General features: G+C 37.5%; 1 protein-coding gene across 1 annotated transcript in view; it reads left to right on the forward strand.

Moving 5' to 3' along the window:
- LYST (lysosomal trafficking regulator) overlaps positions 1-25,162 on the forward strand; it is a 212,151-nt gene that overhangs the window by 40,966 nt on the left and 146,023 nt on the right. Inside the window, 4 exon segments of the mRNA XM_017862282.1 lie at positions 2,607-2,805; positions 19,773-19,862; position 21,883; positions 22,315-24,397. Of these exon segments, the coding sequence (XP_017717771.1) occupies positions 2,614-2,805; positions 19,773-19,862; position 21,883; positions 22,315-24,397 (2,366 nt within the window). The 5' untranslated portion in view covers positions 2,607-2,613.

Genomic DNA, 25,162 nt, shown 5'->3' on the forward strand with positions numbered 1-25,162 from the left:
GGGAAGGGGAACATCACACATTGGGGCCTATCATGGGGAGGGGGGAGGGGGGAGGGATTGCATTGGGAGTTATACCTGATATAAATGATGAATTGATGGGTGCTGACGAGTTGATGGGTGCAGCACACCAACATGGCACAAGTATACATATGTAACAAACCTGCACGTTATGCACATGTACCCTAGAACTTAAAGTATAATAAAAAAATAAAAATAAATAATAAAAAAAAAAGAAATAACAGCAATTTCTACTTCAAGGAAATAATAAGATAAAGGTGCAAGTAGTATAAGGGTGTTAATTGTAGCTTTGTTTATGATAATAAAAGACTAGAAACAATCTATTCAAAAATAAGAGATTGGCTGCATAGTAAACTATAATATAATGCAATATATGTAATATTTACATGTAGCAGTATGCCATACGGCTATTAAAGAGTGAGAGCTCATGTGAAATGTTTTTCAGTATACCTGAATGAAATAAAAGCAAGTAATAGATCATGTGTATACACTAGCCTATTCATATAAACATGTATATATTTTATGTACATTTTAAATCAAGAAAAGCATACATTTCTGTTGAGATTATAATGCCTTTTACTGATATGGCATTAACTGTTACATCTAAAAATTTTATTGATTTCCATTATCTTAATTTCTAGAAGATAGACTTAATTATTCCCATAATTTTTCAGTTTTTCACATTTTTAATATTTCTAAAGTTGCAGTGTATCTTGCAATGGATGATGCCGTATAAGCACTTGTGAAGTAGTTGACATGGTCTGCGCATGAGTGCACTTGATCATAGACTTTCACGTTGTCAGCACTTCAGCAGACTTCGGTGCATTGCTGGTAATATACCTGTTGAGTTTTAAGTGTCTTCCTGGTTGTTTTCTGAAACTTTCTGCTGATACCATTTGGTAAGATCAAGAAAGCACCAGCATATAAACTTATAGAATGACATTGGTAGCTTTGAAGGAAAATCCCGGAAACAATAGTGCAGTACTCTTAAATGCTGTGTCATGAATGGTCTTAACGGCCCAGAAGGTGATATTGTAGGGAAATTTTATGTGATAAGAAACATTGTGTCATAGTTTAATTCTTTTTTAGTAGTGTACTAAATAATTATGTATCCTAAAATTATTGACAGATTCAGTGAAATATATTAAAATTGGATAAATATGAACTGAATATAAATGAGGTTATTGGATTTATTGAATAATTTTACTTTCTGAAAGTATGTAAAGAACCAATATTAATATATAATAGAGGTTATTGCCACATTTTAGAATGAGAGATGTACTTTATACTTTTCTGTCTTCTTTCTAATGTTCAAAATTTTAAAATAATGATGTTTGTTATACTAAGAGTTATTGTAACACCTAGAATTCTGATGGAAATCAAAGAATTAAACTATGAGGTCCCAGAATGAACAGGAACTAAGTTAGTATTGGGAATTTCTCTGGTATTTCCCTTTCATGTTTATCTACTTCTCTTTGTATCCCGTTGCTTCATTTTTACCTAGTTGGCTTCTTCTGACCCTCAGCTACCTCATAATGACAACCATAGCCCCATCTGTATGTGACCTTTCAGCACATCAACTGTATTATCCCTTTAGTTTAAATTCCCGAGAGAGAAAGAAAACCTGATTAGTCCAGTTCCTCTTTGCAATCCACACTATACAAGTCACATCTTGTGATGAGCATGCATTGTAGCTGAATTGGGGCCCAGAGTCTGACTGTGCCTCTTGGCAAGAGGCATGATCATATGCCCACTGCCCTCTCAGCAGGGATTGTGGGGAGGGCTTCCCCCTGAAGCGGGTGAAGGGAGGGGAAACAATACATGTCTTATTTAACTTAACATCTCTACGTTAAACGTCTTTTAAAGGTTATTGGATACCTCAAAATTACTTTTGGCCCAGAGATGAAACTATTTTGAAACTCTTTGGGGATTTTGTTGTTCATGGTTTTTCCCTTCTGAAAATTTGTACATTTTTCTCTGTATTTATGTTCCCCCATTCTGTTTGCTGTACCTTATTTCCCTTAATCTTACAATGTCACATTACCCTTTATTTGATTTAAATGTCGTAAGAAGTGAAGTGGCATAACTTTAACTGTTAGAATTATTCAGTTTTTATTCACCTGACTGGAAATCCTGTTATTAACTGAACTTTGGTGTTTGGGGAGGATGGGGCAGTGATTGTGGGCTCTATCAAGTGAAAATGGGTTATAATTTAAAATGTCAATTTATTATAAAATATGTAAAGCAAGAACATTTTATAAGTAATGGGTTTATTTTTATTGTATTTAAGAAAGAAAGTCTTCTCTCTTAAAGAGAGAAAAATGTCTTCCTTCCAGGTGCTGTCACTTACCCATTCTCAGCTATGCTTAGGTATTTCAAACCTGGGACTCATTTCTGCCATGGCAGGAATTATTTAAGAAGCACCCGACCAGGTTAGAACTATGCCTGAAAATATTATAGGGTTAAGTACCAATTCCCAATAATTTTAAGCCAATCTTCAGTTAGAAACAAACAACAAAAACACATAGTTTTAAAAGTAAATTTGTATTTATTTTCCTAATCTTTTTTTTGTAATATTTATTTTATAGCTCGGTCATGAGCACCGACAGTAACTCATTGGCACGTGAATTTCTGACTGATGTCAACCGGCTTTGCAATGCAGTGGTCCAGAGGGTGGAGGCCAGGGAGGAAGAAGAGGAGGAGACGCACATGGCAACCCTTGGACAGTACCTTGTCCATGGTCGAGGATTTCTATTACTTACCAAGCTAAATTCTATCATTGATCAGGTAACATGTTTATATCAAATACTTATTTTCATCAGTATATGATAGTTAACTATAGCTACATGGTTTTGGATTACATAGTTTCTGAAGCCTCCTTGAGATAAAGTCTAGTCTTTCACATTATTCCACTAAAAAAAAAAAAAGTGGACCTATTTATAACCATATTGTTTATTTGAATACTTTCAAAACATCTGAAATATCTTAGGATTATGAATGGCCTAAGAACTAAATGGTTTCATATATACTGTGCTTTTTATCCTAATATCAGTGAGATAACTATGGTTGTTAGTAGAAATATAAGATATAACCTTATATTCCTGCATCTTATGTCGGAAACATGATGAATTTTCATTTTCAATGAATGTCAAGTATGTTTTTGAAAAAGTTTTGGAGGCTGCTAATTCTGGAGTGAAAGCAGAGAGTCCTTTTATGTGAACTAATAATTACTGAGTCTTTTAGCTTGTATACATCTAATTTTCAAACATTGTTGTTTTGGCTTAATGTATGGTATGACCATATGGTTTTGCTGTTTTCTTATTATAAAATTAACAGAGTTTTAAAACTAGTTGAGACTAGATGTTTTCATCTAACCTTCTTTTGCAGATGAGAAAACAGATCTAGAAACATTAAGTACTCACATAAATTAATTTTAAGGCCAAATGTGATTTATATCTTTATTTCATTTTAGTAGAAAATGAATAATTGTTTTGTGAATGTAAAACTCTACAATCTGCTTTCAGGGAACTAATTAATATAGTTAGCTGAAAAAATAATAAAGTGTTTGTAACACCAATATGATGGATTTTTTTTAACACTTTGAATGTTACCAGCTTTAAATGTAAAATTGGCCATCATTAAATAAAATTTATTTGCTATGAAAGCACTTTGCTAATAAATACATATATTGAGTAAATATGGACACTAAAACAGTACCTCTGTTTTCACTATAAGCTAAGGAACATAGCAAATACAAATTAGAAAGCATTTACTTGTCATGGAATTTTTCAGGACATTTGTAGGTTTATGTTTTTTTTCTGAGACAGAGTCTCGTTCTGTCGCCTAGGCTGGAGTGCAGTGGTGCGATCTTGGCTCACTGCAATCTCCACCTCCAGGTTCAAGTGATTCTCGTGTCTCAGCCACCTAAGAAGCTGGGACTACAAGCGTGCACCACCACACCCAGCTAATTTTTGTGTTTTCAGTAGAGACGTGGTTTCACTGTGTTGGCCAGCTAGTCTTAAACTCCTGACCTCAAACAATCTACCGCCGTTGGCCTCCCAAAGTGCTGAGATTACAGGTGTGAGCCACTGTACCCAGCCAAGTTTCTGTATTTTTATTCTTTTTCATGAATGTGATTTGTTAAATGAATGATTAAATATAATTTGATTTCTATATATTTGTATGAATTTTCTATAAATAAAATTTAAAATCAAAAAATTATGTTAGACTGTGTGTAGTGATTTTTTATTTTGAAATTTTGATTATTTAATATGTACACCATGCTGTATTCTTCTTCTTCTCCATGTTAAAAAAATTCAGTGCTTTGTCTTTTTTAAAATATACCATATAAATAGCATCAGAAATAGTAAATATCCAGGAATGACTCTAATAAAATATGTACAGTACTTCTGCATGGAATTCTCTAAAAGATTATTGAGAGACACTAAAGAAGACCCAAATAACTGGAGCATTATATAATGTTCATGTATTGAAAGAATCAATATTATAATCATACATCTTTCCTCCAAATCTGTAGATCCCAATTTAATCCAAATCAAAATCTTAATAACAGCATTATTAAAATAACATTATTGAGATATTCACATATCATAAAATTCACCCATTTTATGTGTACAATTCAATGGCTTTTAGTGTAGTCACAGATATGTGCATCTGTCACCACAGTTAATTTTAGAATATTTTCATCACCTCCAAAAGAAACTCCATACCCTTTAACTATCATTCCCCTATCCCTTCCGTTCGCCTACCCCTAAGCAAACACTAATCTACTTTCTATCGCTCTAGATTTTATGCTTTCTCTTTTATGTCATGAAATGTCTTTTAATGTATTACTGAATGACTGAAATAATTCATGTCATAACAGCAGCAATGATTTTCTTTTGGGAATATTTTGCCAGTCTGTAGTGTTAGCCATTCTAAAATATGAAGTAGTATCTTATTGTAGTTTTAGTTCACATTCTGCTAACAACTAATGATGTTGATAATTTTTTCATTAGCTTATTGGCCATTTGTGTATCTTCTTTTATGAATGTCTGTTTAGAAGTTTTGCACCATTTTTAAGGTCAGGTTATTTATCATCAGTTGTAGCAGTTCTTTATGTATTCTGGATACAAGTCTATTGGATTACAAATACAGTATTTTCTTTGTATATATAGTAAAGAGAATACTTTCTCTTTTAAGTCATAAAATATATTTTAAGGTATTAAATGACAATTATTTAGGTCATAAATTAAATAATTTTTTTACTGTGGTGATATTTTTTAATCCCTTCTTTCCACCTAGTCACTTTTTGGAATATCTGTATCAATAATAGTAGGAACAGTAGATGTGCCTTTGGAGTGAAAATAAATAGCTGTTTAAAACATAGGCCTTTATCAACATTCGGTTCTTACAGTTAGGAAATGGAGAATGAATGTTTGAGTTTTTAAGGGGAATTAATTGAATGAGATTTTATCATTTAAGATGAAATCATAACACTAGGCACATAGTTGTATGTTTTAGGAGGAAATTTAGTTTTTCTATCTCTGCTTCTCATGAATAGGAGCACTTCTTGGGTACTCTGGGGTGATTTAAACCCTTTCTCACCCACTGGAGTCCTTTTGCTTTATTAATATTTATTTATTTATTTTTGAGACAGAGTCTCACTTTTTCACCCAGGCTGGGGTGCAGTGGCACAATCTTGGCTCACTGTAACCTCAGCCTCCAGAGTTCAAGAGGTTGTCGTGTCTCAGCCACCTAAGTAGCTGGGATTACAGGCATGAGCCACCACGCCTGGGCTAATTTTTAAAAATATTTTTAGTAGAGACAGGGTTTTGCCATGTTGGTCAGGCTGGTCTCAAACTCCTGGCCCCAAGTGATCCGCCCATCTTGGCCTCCCAAAGTGCTAGGATTACAGGTGTAAGCCCCTGTGCCTGGCCTATTAATAGACATTTAATATAAAGAACTAAATAGACTTCATTGAGGTATAATTTACATACAGTAAATGCACAGATATTGTGTATATAGTTAGATGAATATTGACAAATACACCTCACATCAGTAGTCCCAATCCTTTGGGGGGCCGAGGTAGGTGGATTACTTGAGGCCAGGAGTTCGAGACCAGCCTGGGCAACATGGCAAAACCCCATCTCTACAAAAAAATACAAAAATTAACCAGGTGTGTTGGTTGTGTGCCTATAGTCCCAGCTACTCGGGAGGCTGAGGTGAGAGGATTACTTGAGCCTGGGGGAATCAAGGCTGCAGTGAGCCATGATTGTGCCACTGCATTCTGGTTTTGGTGACAGAGTGAAACCCTGTCTTAAAAAACAAAACAAAATCCAAATATTTACACCTGTGTCATCACCACCCAGATCATTGTTCAGAATATTTCCGTCACCTTAGAAAGTTTTGTCATGCCTTTTTTCAGTCAGTCCCACCCCTTCACTTACTGCAAGACCACCACTGTTGTGACTTTTAGCATCTAAGTGTAGCTTTGGAATCATGTGGTATGTACTCTCATGTCTCTGAAGTTCATCCATGTTCTTGCATAATTTAGTAGTTCACTACTTTTTAATTTCTGATTAGTATTTCATTGTAAGGGTATACTGTAATTTGTTTAACCATTCACCTGCTGTTTAATCTTTTGAGCTGTATGCATTTGGCCATTATGAATAAAGCTGCTTTGAACATTCCTGTAAAAGTCCTTGGATATGTTTTTATTTCTCCTGGGTAAATATGTAGGCATACAATTTGTGGGCAAAGGGTAATGTTTGTTTAATTTTGTAAGAAACTGCCCAACTGTTTTGCAAACTAGTTGTACCATGTTTCATTCTTAACAGCAGTGTATGAGAATTCCAGTTCTATATCCTCTCTAATATTTGATATTGCCAGTCTTTTTAGTGTTAGTCGTTCTAAGTGAATATGAAGTAGTGTCTCATTGTAGGTTTAATTTGCATTTCTCTGGCAATTAATGATGTTGAGCACTTTTTCTTTTTCTATATTTATGGATCTTTCTAGACTGCATTGTGTTCCACTGATCTTTGATGTCATCTTTTATCAGTACCCTGTCTAGATTACTGTAGCTTTTATATAAATAAGTTTGGAAATTAGGTGTTGTAAGTTGTCTAATTTTGTTCTTGTTTTTAAAGAAAGTTTGGCCATTCTAGATCCTTCATATTTCCATATAAATTTTAGAATCAACTTGTTATTTCTACAAAATGCACACCAGGATTTCAGTTGAGATGATGTTGAATCTATAAATCAATTTAGAGAGAATTGACGCTTAACAATGTTGAGTTTTCCAATGCATGAACATGATATCAAACTCTATTTATGTCTTCTTTAGTTTGTTTCTCTGCACTATTGAGTGGTTTTCATTGTAGAGGTCCTGCCTGTTGTTTGGTTAAATTTATTCTAAATATTTTATTCCTTTTTGATGCTATTATAAATGGTATTTAAATTTTTTTATTTTCCTGTTGTTTGTTGCTCATAGAAATACAATCGCTTTTCATATGTTGACCTTGCATCCTGTGCCTTTGCTAAATTCATTCATTAGATCTTGAAACTTTTCTGTAGATTCCCTAGGATTTTATATGTAAATAATGATGTCATCTGTGAATAATGACAATTTTACTTTTTTCTCAATTTGTATGCCTTTTATTTTGCTTTCTTGACTTTTGCACTGGCTTCTAGTACAAAGGCAGATGGAAGTAGTGAAAGTGGACATCCTGGTTTAGTGTCTGACCCAAGGAGAAGCATGAGGTATTTCACCATTAAGTGTGATATGAACTCTCAGTTTTTCTCAGACGTGTTTTATCAGAATGAGGGAATTTTCTCCCATTCCCAATTCACTGAGAGTTTTTATACAGAATGGATATTGAATTTTGTTAAATGCCTTTTCTCCATCTGTTGAAACTAACATATGATTTTTCTTTTTTATTCTGTAATGTAGGTGAGTTATCTTGATAGTTTTGTTTATTTGTTTTTGTTTTTGTTTTTTTTGAGACGGAGTCTCAACTCTGTTGCCCAGGCTGGAGTACAGTGGTGTGACCTTGGCTCACTGCAACCTCTGCCATGCAGGTTCAAGCGATTCTTCTGCCTCAGCCTCCCAAGTAGCTGGGATTACAGGTGCCTGTCATCGCGCATGGCTAATTTTTGTAGTTTTAGTAGAGACGGGTTTCACCATCTTGGCCAGGCTGGTCTTGTACTACTGACCTCGTGATCCACCCACCTCAGCCACCCAAAGTGCTGGGATTATAGGCGTGAGCCACCACGCCCGGCAATAGTTTTTAAATGTTTGCATTCCTGGAATAAACTCCACTTTGTTCATAATTTATTATAAAAGAAATTTAAATATATTATTAGGGAAAAATACTCTTTTAAAATATCAAAAACATTTTTTTTAATGGTTAAAGATGACAAAGTTGAATATTTTCACTACACCACCATGCCCAGCCTATCTTTGCTTTTAATCTTGGCACCTGTATCAACTAGATGAGTGACTTTAGTCACTTAATTGCTCCAGAGCACAGTATCCTCATCAGTAACAGGACATTCAGCTGGATGACTTAAGGGATCCTTCCAATATAAAAATGGTCGCTGTGTAATATTTGAAAATAATGGTTTCTGGTTTCTTCTATGTCCTATTGCCAACATATCTGTCAAAACTGGACTAGTATACATGACCATGTGTTATAAATACTACTTTCTAAAATTTCAGTGATACATAATTTCCATACCTATTGCACTCTGTGGATGTTTTATAAAGTTATTTATTTTGCTGAGTAAAATATGAAGTTTTATCGAAGGGGGTTGTACATTTCTGAACAAAATATAATTCAGACATTATAATAGGTTTTTAAAATCTTTGACTATTTTCTATGTAGGAGAGTACTTTATTCTTCCTACATTTTTGTAGTATTATCACTTTAATGTATAGTACTGCAGAAATGGCCTACCTATAGTGATACATAAAATAAATAGAAAAACATCAGACCTTTAAAAGTGTGACTACAGTTTATTCACTGCTTTACTCAGCAGACCATTAAGTACCTACTATGGCCCAGCACCTCTGCTAGATGCAGAGATGAAAGGACAGCAACTGTCTTTACCAGGAGCTCTTCGCTTTTGAAGAGATAGACAGATAAATAAATGATGACAAAACAGTGTAAAAAGTATTTGGTGAATGTGGTGGAGAGGGGTCATCAGGAACTGCTTTTTAGATACTGACATCACTAAGTAGGAATTGGCAATGTAAAGAGGCAGGAAACACCAGACCAGAGGAATTGCACATGAAAAACACGGGGGCTAGAGAAAACACAGCACATTCAGTGAACTACAAGTAGTTTAGTGAAGTTACAGCAAAAGCTGTATTTTGCTTTGCTTTTGGTAAAACAGGGATTGGCTAGTGAGAAGACCTGAAGGGCAGAGGCCATGACATGGCAAGCCTTGTATTCCATGTTAAGAAGTCTTAATTTTATTCTGAAAACATTGGGGAAATTTTTAAGCAAGGGAATAGGCAATGAGAATTATTCTTCAGATTTGACAAGTGAGTTAATGGTAAAATTGGCAAGAGTTGTTTCAATAGGAGAATAATGCAAACTTTTAAATGTAGTAAAGGTAATAATAAATGAACATTAATTTACTATATCTAGTTCTATAGTTTCTGTTCACACACAAACCTAGATCTGTCTATGCATGATTGGTCTGACAGGAATGAGAGGGTGTGGGGGATGCTGGCATTCCTACTTCTTGGAGTAGTGAGAGTGTGATCGCAGTGGAAATCTTACCCACTCCACAGTGGTGCTATCCATAGAGAGTAGATAATCATTGAATGATATATCCCCCTTTAACACCCAGACTCACTGAAGCAATGAATATATCAGTTGATTGTGGTGTAACAGACCATGTTCTAAAACTTAGTGGCATAGAACAATGATTTCTTTGCTCGTGATTCTGTGAGTTGGCAGTTCTGGCATGGCTCAGCTGGAATAGCCACTTTGGCTCCTTGAGATATCAGCTGGTCTTACATCTGAGTTTGCAGTCAGTTAGCAGATTAACTGAGGACTGTTGCATGGGGCTGTTGGCCAGACTGCCTCAGTTCTCATCCACATGGCCTCTCATCTTTCAGTAGGCTAGACTCAGTTTCTTTACATGATAGTGGAAACATTCCAACAGGGTTCAGAAGCTGCAAGAAGTCACGTAACAACATGTTGATCACATTCTATTGGTCAAAGCTAGTCCAAGGTTAGCTCAGATTTAAGGGATGGGGAAATAGACTCTATCACTTGATAGAAGGAACTGCAATTAATTTTTAGCTGTGTTTAACCTACCATGGTCTCTTCTCTGACCAAAATTATTATTATTCCTCCTACACTCACTCCCCTCTAGGCCTCTTGAAGTATTATTCCGTCATGGCCTCAGGCTTGAATTGATGATCTCATGGTTTACATCAGTTCTGGATACACACGAGGCTTTCACATATAGTGATTTTGTTTCAGCTCTTCTTGATTGAGAAACTTGTGAATTAGACAGGTTATCTGCTCCGCATATGCCCTATATACAATAATGAGATAGGAATAAGTTAATTATAATAAGAAGAGGGACAGGAGAGGAATATAGCAATCTCTCGGCCATAGCAGTCCTGAAATCCAGTCAGCACATGTTGTCATGGCCCCTGTTCTAGGGTCTGGGAATATATTTTTCTTCTATGGGAGTGGTTCCCTAATCCATGTTTCTCCAGGACTCTTGGTTCCACCCTATGAAGTGTCTTCTCTTTTCTATAACACAGCTTTCTCACCCTGCTTCCTGCCTGTTGAAGAGTGGGGGCCCAGAGGCCTTTTTTCGTTTTGAGCTGTCTCTATCCTATCCCTTTTAGGCCAAGCCGTTAGTATTTTTTAATAACCAACTTTCTTTAAAATGTTGTGAGTTTCCTGCGAATCTTAATGGGGTTCACTCTATGCCTCAAAAGCCACATCTATAATAGTCTTTGAGACAGCCCTCTCTGCTTTGTATAGAACAATCCCCTCAAGATTCCTAGTAGTACTTTTGTCTAAGTGATAGGGTCTACTAGGTACCACCTAAGTCTTTCTGGAGTCTTAACAAAGAGTATTATGGCTATTTAATAACCACTCTGCCTGCAGGGGAGGTGGGGCAGAATGGGAGCTGGTTGAGCAAACTATGGCCTACAGGCCAATCCTGTTGCCATTGACTTGTTTTTGTACAATGTACAAGCTAAGAATAGTTTTTGCATTTTTAAAGGATTGTTAAACAGAAGAATATGCAACAGAGACCATATATGACTCACCAAGTCTAAAATATTTACTATCTTTTCTTTACATAAAAGGTTGCAATTCCTGGTCTAATTCAAGAAAACTGTTAGCATAATGTTTATCACTAGGAAAACGCACTAGTGCATATAACATAACTATCCTGACTCATCAAAACATTTGACAAAAGGTCTAAAACAAATTAAGCTTAGCATAGAGGATTTCTTTCATATACAAAGATTAGAAGAACCAATTTTTTTGTTTTTGTTTTTGAGACAGGGTCTCAGAAAAAAAGACTCTGTCACCCAGGCTGGAGTGCCTTGGCACAATCTCAGCTGCCTATAACCTCTGCCTCCCAGGCTCAAGCAGTCCTCCCACCTCAGCCTCCCAAATAGCTGGGATTACAGGCATGCATCACTGCACAGCTAATTTTTGTATTTTTTGTACAGATGGGATTTCACTGTGTTGCCCAGACTGTTTTCGAGCTCCTGAGCTCAAACAATCCACCCTCCTTGGCCTCCCAAAGTGCTGGGATTGTAGGCGTGAGTCACCATGCCCAGCTGCCAATAACATTTTTAATAAGAAGTTCTACTTGGGACCAATACAAGCATCATTCTTTATTACTATTTCCATTTGATATTATGTTTTAAATACATGTAGTGGTAAAGTGGAATATGAAAGCTAAATGTGGGAAAGAAGGAGAAATAAAAATACTATTTTTTAAAGTAATGTGTACAGAAAAATCCAAGAACTCATCCAGAAAATTATTCACAAAGTTATAGAGTAAAAGGCAAAGATGTTTGTTTTTAGCTGCAGCTATACAGCTAGAAAAGAAAAGGAAAGAGAATGATCCTATTTGTAGTACTAATGTAGAAACTTTCAGATATGTATATACACACATATATTAGAAATAATTATACAATTCTGATAGAAGAAATAAAGGACTTAAATAGTCCATACACATATATTCCTGCTTATGCATGGAAAATAAAATTTAATTAGCATGTCAAGATACAGATTTAATGTAATATCAAAAATACCTATTAGGCTGGGTGTAGTGGCTTACCCCTGTAATCCTAGCACTAGCACTTTGGGAGGCCGAGGTAGACAGATTGCTTGAGCCCAGGAGTTCAAGACCAGCTTAGGCAACATGGCAAAACCCCATATCTACAAAAAAATACAAAAGTTAACCAGGTGTGGTAGCATGTGCCTGTAGTCCCAGCTACTTAGGAGGCTGGGGTGGGAGGATCACCTGAGCCTGGGCAGTGGAGGTTGCAGTGAACCATGATTGTGCCACTGAACTCCAGCCTGTCTCAAAAAAAAAAAAAAAAAAAAAAAAAAAAAAAAAAAAAAAAAAAGAAAAGAAAATCTATTAGCTTTCCATCACATTCTGGATAGAGTCCAAGTTCCTTATCATGTCATCCAGAAGTCCTTGAACGCTAGCCATCTGGTGCCCATCTTCCTGTGCAGCTTCCTAGTCCAGTTTGTGATCTCAGCCCTTTCCCCTTTGACTCACTTGTCCATTCTCTCCCATCCTGCCACTTCTATTTCTGAATGGCTAGGATAGGCAATTAGTTTAAAACCCAGTCTAAACAGTTATGAAAAGGGCCAGTGCCTGACACCTTGTTGGTACTTGAAATATGTTTCTTGAATGGAAAAATTACCTCAATGAAAGTTACTTTACTGTTTGTTTCTATGGGGAGTTTTATAAAGGTGTAACACAGTTATTTTCCCTGTAGAAAGGAAGACATAAAAATATAAGTATTGGCTGGGCGCAGTGGCTCATGCCTGTAATCCCAGCACTTTGGGAGGCCGAGGCAGGCGGATCACGAGGTCAGGTGATGGAGACCATCCTGGCTAACATGGTGAAACCCTGTAGCTACTAAAATTACAAAAAAATTAGCCGGGCATGGTCGCAGGCACCTGTAGTCCCAACTACTCAGGAGGCTGAGGCAGGAGAATGGTGTGAACCCGGGAGGCGGAGCTTGCAGTGAGCTGAGATGGCGCCACTGCACTCCAGCTGGGCGACAGAGCCAGACTCCATCTCAAAAAAATAAATAAATAAAGTAAATATTAAATATGAGTGGTATGTTATTGGCTGATTTCTCTTGATTGAGTGGTCTAGAAATAGCAGGGAATGGACCTGTTCATGGCATATATTGTCTAATATGGCACATTGGGAACTTCCCAGTTGAATGTCATGAGGGAACACTTAATTCCCCTGGATTCTGTGACTATTGTGTGTACATAGGACCTTGGGGGATAAAACTTGGGAGAAAGATCTTGGTTTGAAATAGAGGGCTGCAAATTCTAATTTGCCAGGGTGCCCACAAATTAAGAGTAAAGGATTATATCACTTCTAAAAGGACAGATTTACGAATGTGCTTTCTTTGGAACCAGAAAGGATAAATCTGGGAATAAATGGTGCCGGATATGAATAAAAAAGTCATACACCCAGAGGATTGAAGAGAACTTTCCCAGTGATTAATTGTGTTTGAAATTGTGGTAATCAAATGTGAAGCAAAGACTCATTTCCCCCAGTGCTATATTGGGCAACAGGGTGGTGCGGGATGCCCTCTTCAGGACTACAATTCCAGCAGAGGGGCCAAAACCCAAAAATCTGCACTTGCCTCAGTCTCATTATTTCAAGGTCCATGGTTTGCAAGAGCTAACTCACTTCGTGAAATGGGGGCAACAGGAATGTTCTCCCTTTCTCTTGAGGGGAAGAACAACAATCTTGGGTTCGTGTGGGAGGAGAAGCTCCACAGAAGAGGTATTGCTGGGTCCGAGCCTTAAAGGTAGTGAGAAGCCCTCAGCTGAGTAGGAAGGACCTTGTGTCATGCAGAGCTCTGCCAGGAGTCAGGAATGCCTATTCACGCAGCAGTGATGATTTGCCAGTATACTCTCGTGGAGCAAGGGCTAAATTATCAGTACAACATGTCTGCAGCACTTTCTCAGACCCTTGAGGTTTCTGCAAGCTCCATTAGAATGCTATTAGTTCACCTGCCAAAGATAAAGACTCGTATAAGAGGACTATACAGGAAAGATGTGCCAAAAATTCGTTTATCTTTTTTTTTTTTTAAAGACCATGTATATTTTATTGGCATCTTTAAAATGTTGAGTATGAGCTATACATGGAAATGTTATCTGTACATCTTTAGTTTTATTATTTGGAAGTAAAGCACATGGAAATGGGGCCCTTTTATATGTTTTATTTTGCATCTAAAATTTAAAGTCATTCATGCAGTGAATGGTTATTGAATACCAAACTCCATGTTAGGCATTGGGTGGCAGAAAAGGGGGTGATTGCTAAGGACTAGGGCCTGAGCCCTGGAGTACATGCCCTGAGAAAAGACTGAGAAGTGTGTTTGGGAAAGTTTCCCATCATATTTGGAGATAAACCTGAACTCCTTTGTGTGGTCCCGAAGGGCCCATTAGATCTGAGGCTGCCTGCCCATCCAACCTACACCTTCCAGCCTTGTCTCCTAGCCCTCTCCCCCTTGCTATGTATGTTTCAGCCACTCTCCTTCTTTCTTTTTTAAAAATAGGATGTAATATATAATTCCTAAGTTAAAATAATCATGAAAGTAATCATGAAATGATTAAAGTTAATTATAATCATGAAGTGACAAATTAAAAATATGAAATGACAAATTTCTAGAAAAATATACATCGCAAAATTGACAGGTGTGTATAAATCTCAAACAGTCATCACAGAAAATATTGTAAAACTTACGTATTTTCTCCTTCAAGGGCTTAAGGGACAATTCTATTGCCAGTGGATTCCTTCAAACTCTTTGTGAATAAAGAGTTTGTGGTAACAAATATATTTTTTTAACTTTTATTTTAAGTTCGGGGTGCATGTGCAGGTTTGTTATATAGGTAGATTGCATGTCACAGGGTTTGGTGTACAGACTATTTCATCACCCAGGTAATAAGCATGGTACCCAATTGATAGTTTTTTGATCCTCACCCTTCTCCCACCCTCCATCCTGAAAGAGGCCCCAGTGTCTCTTCCCTTCTTTGTGTCCATGTGTACCCAAGGTTTAGCTCCCACTTATGAAGTGAGAACACGTAGTATTTGGTTTTCTGTTTCTATGTTAGTTCACCTAGGATAATGACCTCAGCCTCCATCCATATTGCTACAGAGGACATGATCTCCTTCTTTTTTGTGGCTGCACAGTATTTCATGATGTGTATGTGCCATATTTTCTTTATCCGGTCTACCGTTGATGGGTATTTAGGTTGATTTGCTATCGTGAATAGTGCTGTGATGAACATAAGCATGCGTTTGTCTTTATGGTAGAATGATTTATATTCCTTTGGGTATATACCCAATAATGGGATTGCTGGGTTGAATAGTAGTTCTGTTTTAAGTTCTTCGAGAAATTGCCAAATTGCTTTCCACAATAACTGACCTAACTTATGTTCCCACCAGCATTGTATGAGTGTTCTCTTTTCTCCACAACCTCACCAGCATGTTTTTTTTTTTCTTCCATTTTAATAGCCATCCTGACTGATGTGAAATGGTATCTCATTGTGGTTTTTGATTTGCATTTCTCTAATGGTTAGTGATGTTGAGCATTTTTTCATATGTTTGTTGGTGCATGTATGTCTTCTTTTGAAAAGTGTCTGTTCGTGTCCTTTGGCCACTTTTTAATAGGGTCATTTGTCTTTTACTTATAAAGTTGAAGTTCATTATAGATTCTGTATATTAGACCTTTGTCAGATACATGGTTTGCAAGTATTTGCTCCCATTCTGTAAGCTGTCTGTTTTACTCTGTTGATAGTTTCCTTTGCTGTGCAGAAGCTCTTTAGTTTAATTAAGTCCCATTTGTCAATTTTTGTTTTCATTGTGATTGCTTTTGGCATCCATGAAACCTTTGCCAGGGCCTATGTCCAGGATGGTATTTCTTAGGTTATATTCCAGATGGTTGTAGGTGTGCGGCTTTATTTCTGGGCTCTCTATTCTGTTCCCTTGGTCTCTCTGTCTGTTTTTGTACCAGCACCACGCTGTTTTAGTTACTATGGCCTTCTAGAGTAGTTTGAAGTCAAGTAATGATGCCACTAGCTTTGTTCTTTTTGTATAGGATTGCCTTGGCTATTCAGAGTCTTTTCTTGTTCCATATGGATTTTAAAATAGCTTTTTCTAATTCTTTGAAGAATGTCATTGGTAGTTTGGAATAGCATTGAATCTGTAAATTGCTTTGGACAGTATGGCTTTTTTTTTTTTTTTTTTTTGAGACGGAATCTCTCACCCAGGCTGGAGTGCAGTGGTGTGATCTTGGTGCACTGCAACCTCCACCTTCCAGGTTCAAGTGATTCTCCTACCTCAGCTCCCGAGTAGCTGGGACTACAGGCTCATGGCACCATGTCTAGCTAATTTTTTGTATTTTTAGTGGAGTCGGAGTTTCACTGTGTTAGCCAGGAAGGTCTCGATCGCCTGACTTTGTGATCTGCCTGCTTCGGCCTCCCTAAGTGCTGGGATTACAGGCGTGAGCCACCACATCCAGCCTTTTTTTTTTTTTGAGATGGAGTCTCACTGTGTCACCAGGCTGGAGTACAGTGGCATGATCTTGGCCCACTGCAGCCTCCTCCTCAAGTGATTCTCCTGCCTCAACCTCCTGAGTAGCTGGGAATATAGGCATGCACCCCCACACCCAGCTAATTTTTGTATTATTAGTAGAGATGGGGTTTCACCAGTTGGCAGGGATGGTCTTGATCTCTTGACCTTGTGATCCACCCGCCTCGGCCTCCCAAAGTGCTGGGATTACAGGCGTGAGCCACCATGCCTGGCCCCATTTTAATGATACTGTTTTTTTCTATTCATGAATGTGGAATGTTTCTCCATTTGTTTGTGTCATCTCTAATTTCTTTCAGCAGTGTTTTATAATTCTCATTGTAGAAATCTTTCACCTTCCTGGTTAGCTGTATTCCTAGATATTTTATTCTTTTTGTGACTGTTGTGAATGAGATTGTGTTCTTGGTTTGGCCCTCAGCTTGGGTGTTGTCGATATATAGAAATGCCACTGATTTGTGATTTTGTAGCCTAAGACTTTGCTGAAGTTATTTATCAGATCTAGGAGCTCCTGGGCTTTCTTGCTTTCTATGAAAAAGCCAAACCCATTCCCAACACTTCATATACTTTCTAGGAGCCCTTTTCCACCAAATCTTTGCACAGATTCCTTCTTCTCATCAATGAAGTATCTGCTCAAATAGCCCGTCCTAAATAGCCTATCTAAAATGTTACCCTTTTTGTCACTCTGTAATCTCTTTCCTAGATAATTTCCTTCATAGCACAGTTTTATATCTGGAATTTTCTTATTTTTACCCATTATTTTCTGTCTCTTGTGCTAGGAAGTAGGCTTCATGAGGATATGGATATTGTGTTCACCACAGCATTTGAAGTACCTGACACAGTGCCTGGCCTGTTTAGTAGGGGGATCAAGAAATATTTGTTTAATGGATAAAAGAGGAAAATGGGCATTCAGACAGTAACACTTCAGCAGGGTGTTTGCTGGAATGGAAGCAAATCAGGAACATGAAAGCTAAGTTTACTAAGGGAAGCAGGTAGGGTGTTAGAGAAGTCTCCCCACAGAGGAAATAAAAACCTAGAGAATGAGTTGCAGTTTGGCAGATGGGAGGATGGGGATGGAGAACTGCCGAAACAGTGTATGTGAGGAAGACCTACTGGGAGCACAGAGACCAGTAGTTTTCAGGGGAAACCCTTACCAGCTAGATGTATGGGGACGGCTCATGTGTGGCGGAGGGACTTGAGCCTTTTCACAACCAGGACACCAGAAGGAATAGTCCGAATGTCCTGTCTTTACTTTCTTACTTCCTTTGACTCTTCAGCCTATTATAATTGGACTTGCACCCAAATCACTCCATTAAAACTGTGTTAGTTAAGGGGCATTCCAGTTGCTAAATGCTTTTCGGCCATCATGTCACACAGTGAAAGGGCAACAGCTTTGGCCCTGCTGACTCCTTTCTTTCCTGAACTGGTCTCCTCCTTGGTTTCTCTGGTTGTACTTCTCTTTTTTGGGGCTACTTTTCAGTAGAAGCCTTTTCAGGCGTTTCTTTAGCATTGCCCATCTTTAAGTCTTTAAAGTCCAGAGTTTCATTCTTGGTGGTCTCCTATTATTCTATATTCTCACCCTGGGAAAACTCACATATGTTCTTGCCTTCTACCCCAATGACTCCCAAATCTTGTTATTTACTTCATATTTTTTTTTAAGTTCCAGATCTATATATTTACTGTCTACTAAAAAGCTGCCTTCATTAGGATAGCCCATAGACATCTCAGACTCAATATGTCTAAAAAGTGAATCCATCATCATTATCCCAACCTAATACCGCTTGTAAATTTCCTGTCTTGGTGAATACATTATCAGCTACCTACTTGCTGAAACCAGAAACCTGTGGGTCCTTTTAGATCTTTTTTTTTTTTTATCCCTTATGTACCACAGATAATCAACTGCAAATTATTTTAGTTCTATCTTACAGTTTCTCAACTATGTCTCCTTTCCCTTCTGTTGTTGGAGTACTTCAGAAAGTCATCATCTGTCTCATCTGGATTATTGTTTCCCTGCCTCTAACACTGCTTCCCCTTCCACCTAATTCTGTTCAGCAAATCTGATTGCGTCATCATGCCGACCCCCTCTCTCACTGATTGGTGTAAGGCAAGAACTCAAGCTTGAGTTGTTATTAAATCCTTTACTACCCATGTCCCAGGTGTCCCAGGTCTAGCTCTCTAGCTCCCATTCTACTTCCATACTTCTGACAATGTGACTGCTCCTTTTTCTGAACTCCTAAACTGAATGCTTATACCACCCCTGGATACTTACTTATACTACATGCTTTCTGCTGTTCTTTAACTGTTATGTGTATGTATTTTATGGACCAAATGAGGGGACCTTCTCCAGGGCTTGGACCATTTCCTCCAGAAAGGGTAAGACAGTATTTTTGTGGACATAGTGTGCAGTCAATAAATATTTATTGGATTACATTCACTAATAAGTCTTTCTCTCCTTATATATTATTTATTAATAATGTCAATTTCTCTTTAAAATTGTCTCTGAGTTTTACATTTAACTGCATGAAGGCTTCACATTTTTTTAGTAACTTTGTGGCACTGGTTTGCTAATTAATAGGACTTAACTTTTCATTTTCACCTAGCAAATCTGTTTCTTCATAGGTGAGGAATTCTTGCAATGTGCATGGTGGTAATAACAGCTATTTTTGGAAATATCAGCGAGTGTGCTAAATACTGTCAAATACTCTTAGATTCTTCTATGATTAGAATGGCTTATAAACTTAAAAGTATCACAGCTTTAATTGGATTGAAGATAGGTTAATTTGTTTCTTAGCTTTTCAAATGCAGCCTTTCAAGAAAAAGGATTTTTTGGTCAGTTTAAGACAAGATATTAGGAATTAATGTATCTTATTGCCTTAGAACATGAAGGATTCTTTTGTTAACTGACACAGGCATTGACATGTAGAGAAGAACTCCTGACTCTTCTTCTGTCTCTCCTTCCACTGGTATGGAAGATACCTGTCCAAGAAGAAAAGCAACAGGTATGCTTTTCCCTTTATCATATCACTTGTGTTATCAAAATCTCATAGAAAAGTTACTTCTGCCTGAATGTTTGATTCTGATTCAGATTCAGAACAGTATATGTTATAGTGATTTATTATATACTAAATATGAAAATTCTTTAGGCAAATACATTTTCTTTTGATAATACAAAACCATGGTGCTTCCTGAGGGAAGTACTTGAATGTACTGATGATTAGAAAATGTATGAAGAAGCAGAACACTTATCAGAAGGAGTGAATCTAGGTGTGTAGCATACATCAGAAAAATGGATAGTGAAAAGTTGGAAGTGAAAAATCTGAATAAAGCAATTAAAGTTTCTTTGCTTATTTTAAAGACTGCTTTCTATTACCAATATTCTTTAAGTGACTTTTGCAGTATTTATTTTAGCTTAGTTTTTCTAGTGTTGCCTTTAAAGGATAATTTTTATGTTATGTTATGTTATGTTATGTTATTATTTTAATTTTTAGACAGAGTCTCACTCTGTCACCCAGGTTGGAGTGCAGTGGAGTGATCTCGGCTCACTGCAACCTCAGCCTCCTGAGTTCAAGCAATACTTGTGCCTCAGCCTCCTGAGTAGATGGGATTACAGGAGTGCACCACCATGCCAGACTAATTTTCGCATTTTAGTACAGGTGGGGTTTCACCATGTTGGCCAGGCTGGTCTCAAACTCCTGACCTCAAGTAGTCTGCCCACCACAGCCTCCCAAAGTGCTGGGATTACAAGCATGAGCCACTGTGCCCAGCCTAAAGGATAAATTTAATATAATATTTTGTTTCAAGCTTGGGTAGAATTATTACACATAAGGTCAATAGATATTTTTAATTTATGATTTTGAAGAATTCATATGTCTATAAAGTACATGAAACTTTAAATGTTTCACTGGCGAGTTTTCCTCTTGACCCTTTCTTGTGACATGTGACTTGTGAGATGTTTGAAGATCTCTCAGGTTAAAAAAAAAATCTATTGTATTTTAATTCCTGTATTTTTAGTGAATTTCATGGAGGTTTTTTTAAGGAAGTATCTAAGGTCTTGTAATACTGTTTTTCTGCTTATTTATTGATTCACTAACTCTCTGCTTTTATTTTTTTCTGAGTTTGCAGAATTCACACATTGTTAATCACTTAAGAAATCTGATTAAGGCTCTTTGGGGGAAGTTGTCTTCATTGTCTGCATCTTTTGCTTGGGTGGAATTTGTCAGACTCCTTTTAATTTCTCCTCTTCCCATCTGGTTTGCTTTCCCTGTCTCAGTAAAGCACAGATTTTTTATTTACAGATTTTAATTTACTCACTCTAAATTACAAATACTTTTTTATATAGCTCTTATTACATACTGCAAAGAGAAGGACTGATTTAATTATCTTTTTAGTTAAAAGGAGAATTCATTCATTTCCCCTAAGAAATAGTTACTGAGTGTTGACCATATGCCAGGCCCTATCTAAGCACTGGGAATGAAATAACGATGTCTATACCTGGTGCCTAGTTTCTCAAATGCTGAAACATTTAAGAAATAATTTGAATAAAGAATTCTTTAAACCTCAGTTTTGGAGAGCATTTGGCATGTAGTATATGATTTTGAAATAATTTTAGGAAAATCTTAAAGTAATTAAGTTCTATCAGGTCTATGAATACTATTTTTGAGAATATAATACATCCTTATATCTTAATTAGGGGACTATGGGAGGAGATTTGTAAACAGTATGAACAACAGCACTAAATACCAGATAATCTACAGCATCTCTTATGTTGAAGTTAGAATATAATATATAGTTTTAAATCAGATTTACTTTCTTAACTTTGTTCTCTTTTGTTTGTTGTTGCTGTTTTGAGATAGAGTCTCACTCTGTCACCTGGGCTGGAGTGCAGTGGCACGATCTCATCTCACTGCAACCTCCGCCTCTCAGGTTCAAGTGATTCTCCTGCCTCAGCCTCCTAAGTAGCTGGGATTACCGGCAGGTGCCACCACATCTGGCTAATTTTTGTATTTTAGCTAGAGACAGGGTTTCACCACGTTGGCCAGGCTCATCTCAAACTCTTGACCTCAAGTGATCCGCCCGCCTCAGCCTCCGAAAGTGCTGGGATTACAGGCATGAGCCACCTCACCCAGCCTCTCTTTTGCTGTTTCAGAAATCAGTTTGTATCCTTTGAAGTAATGTCAGCTAGTGTTTAGAGTAAGGATAGGTGAGCCTCTGTTTTGTTGTTTTAAAAATCAATTTGTATCCTTTGAACTAATGTCAACTAGTGTTTAGAGTAAGGACAAGTGTGAGAGGAAGTAACCCAGAGATATGACATAAATGAAGGAAATCAGCCCTGCTGCAAAATACATTGAGGATAAACTCCTTTAGTGAGTGATAAATAAGAGGGCTGTCACCTTAAAACTGAGTTTTAAAACATATTGAGGCATTCTAAGTCTTCTTTCTTCATTCTGTTAGATTTTAATCTACCGCTCTCAGCTGATATAATCCTGACCAAAGAAAAGAACTCAAGCTCACAAAGATCCACTCAGGAAAAAGTACATTTAGAAGGAAGTGCCCTGTCTAGTCAGGTTTCTGCAAAAGTAAATGTTTTTCGAAAAAGCAGACGACAGCGTAAAATTACCCATCGCTATTCTATAAGAGATGCAAGAAAGACACAGCTGTCCACCTCAGATTCAGAAGCCAATTCAGATGAAAAAGGCATAGCAATGAATAAGCATAGAAGGCCCCATCTGCTGCAGCATTTTGTAACATCGTTTCCTAAAGAAGACCACCCTAAAGCTAAACTTGACCACTTAACAACCAAAGAAGAACAGACTCCTCCAGATACTATGGCTTTGGAAAATTCCAGAGAGATTATTCCAAGACAGGAGTCAAACACTGACATTTTAAGTGAGCCAGCTGCCTTGTCTGTTATCAGTAACATGAACAATTCTCCGTTTGACTTATGTCATGTTTTGTTATCTTTATTAGAAAAAGTTTGTAAGTTTGACGTTACCTTGAATCATAATTCTCCTTTAGCAGCCAGTGTAGTGCCCACGCTAACTGAATTCCTAGCAGGCTTTGGGGACTGCTGTAGTCTGAGTGAGAACTTGGAGAGTCGAGTAGTTTCTGCAGGTTGGACCGAAGAACCAGTGGCTTTGATTCAAAGGATGCTCTTTCGAACAGTGTTGCATCTTCTGTCAGTAGATGTTAGTACTGCAGAGATGATGCCAGAAAATCTTAGGAAAAATTTAACTGAATTGCTTAGAGCAGCTTTAAAAATTAGAACATGCCTAGAAAAGCAGCCTGACCCTTTTGCACCAAGACAAAAGAAAACACTGCAGGAGGTTCAGGAAGATTTTGTGTTTTCAAAGTATCGTCATAGAGCCCTTCTTTTACCTGAGCTTTTGGAAGGAGTTCTTCGGATTCTGATCTGTTGTCTTCAGAGTGCAGCTTCAAATCCTTTCTACTTCAGTCAAGCTGTGGATTTGGTTCAAGAATTCATTCAGCATCGTGGATTTAATTTATTTGAAACAGCAGTTCTTCAAATGGAATGGCTGGTTTTAAGAGATGGAGTTCCTCCTGAGGCCTCAGAGCATTTGAAAGCCCTAATAAATAGTGTGATGAAAATAATGAGCACTGTCAAAAAAGTGAAATCAGAGCAACTTCATCATTCGATGTGTACAAGAAAAAGGCACAGACGATGTGAATATTCTCATTTTATGCATCATCACCGAGATCTCTCAGGTCTTCTGGTTTCAGCTTTTAAAAACCAGGTTTCCAAAAACCCATTTGAAGAGACTGCAGATGGAGATGTTTATTATCCTGAGCGGTGCTGTTGCATTGCGGTGTGTGCCCATCAGTGCTTGCGCTTACTACAGCAGGCTTCCTTGAGCAGCACTTGTGTCCAGATCCTCTTGGGTGTTCATAACATTGGAATATGCTGTTGTATGGATCCCAAATCTGTAATCATTCCTTTGCTCCATGCTTTTAAGTTGCCAGCACTGAAAAATTTTCAACAGCATATATTGAATATCCTTAACAAACTTATTTTGGATCAGTTAGGAGGAGCAGAGATATCACCAAAAATTAAAAAAGCAGCTTGTAATATTTGCACTGTTGACTCTGACCAACTAGCCCAGTTAGAAGAGACACTGCAGGGAAACTTACGTGATGCTGAACCCTCCTCAAGTTTATCCACTCCTTCTTATAGATTTCAAGGGATCCTGCCCAGCAGTGGATCTGAAGATTTGTTGTGGAAATGGGATGCTTTAAAGGTTTATCAGAACTTTGTTTTTGAAGAAGACAGATTACATAGTATACAGATTGCAAATCACATTTGCAGTTTAATCCAGAAAGGCAATATAGTTGTTCAGTGGAAGCTATATAATTACATATTTAATCCTGTGCTCCAAAGAGGAGTTGAATTCGCACATCATTGTCAACACCTAAGCATTACTTCAGCTCAGAGTCATGTATGTAGCCATCATAACCAGTGCTTGCCTCAGGACGTGCTTCAGATTTATGTAAAAACTCTGCCTATCCTGCTTAAATCCAGGTTTGTATGTGTTTGGGCGGCAGGGGCGGGTGGGGTGTGCATGTCTAGATCTTTTTCATTGGATGCTTTCAAGTGAGTGATGAAATGTATGCATTTAAACTTCTGACACTGATATCTCCAGGGCCTTGGCAGTAGTGTGATTATATTTACTGTTTATTCTTTCCTAGGATTTAATTTCAATTTGTCAACAAAAAATGTTCTCCTTCCACATCAGATTTGTTTTAACCATTTGTTTATGTATGTATGTATTTTTACTGAGCTGTTTACAGAGAAGAGGATAGAGCCATTGATTTTAATTTCTCAACAAAAGGAAAAGTTTTAGATATACTTCTGAGAAAAACATAGATGAAACACAGATATCCAAGAGCAGGGCAAGTTTAATTACTTTATATTTCTTTGATACAATATTATTGGCCATTGAAAATGTTTACAAAGATCATATTGGAATGTGAGAAAATGATTATACTATCTTATGGGTAAAATATAAACAATTAAAATAGTGTTAGGCTGGGCGCGGTGGCTCAAGCCTGTAATCCCAGCACTCTGGGAGGCCGAGACGGCGGATCACGAGGTCAGGAGATCGACACCATCCTAGCTAACCTGGTGAAACCCCGTCTCTACTAAAAAATACAAAAAACTAGCTGGGCGAGGTGGCGGGCGCCTGTAGTCCCAGCTACTCGGGAGGCTGAGGCAAGAGAATAGCATAAACCCGGGAGGCGGAGCTTCCAGTGAGCTCAGATCCTGCCACGGCAATCCAGGCTTTTT

Source organism: Rhinopithecus bieti, unplaced genomic scaffold, assembly GCF_001698545.2.
Source record: "Rhinopithecus bieti isolate Rb0 unplaced genomic scaffold, ASM169854v2 scaffold_57691, whole genome shotgun sequence".
Lineage (NCBI taxonomy): Eukaryota > Metazoa > Chordata > Mammalia > Primates > Cercopithecidae > Rhinopithecus > Rhinopithecus bieti.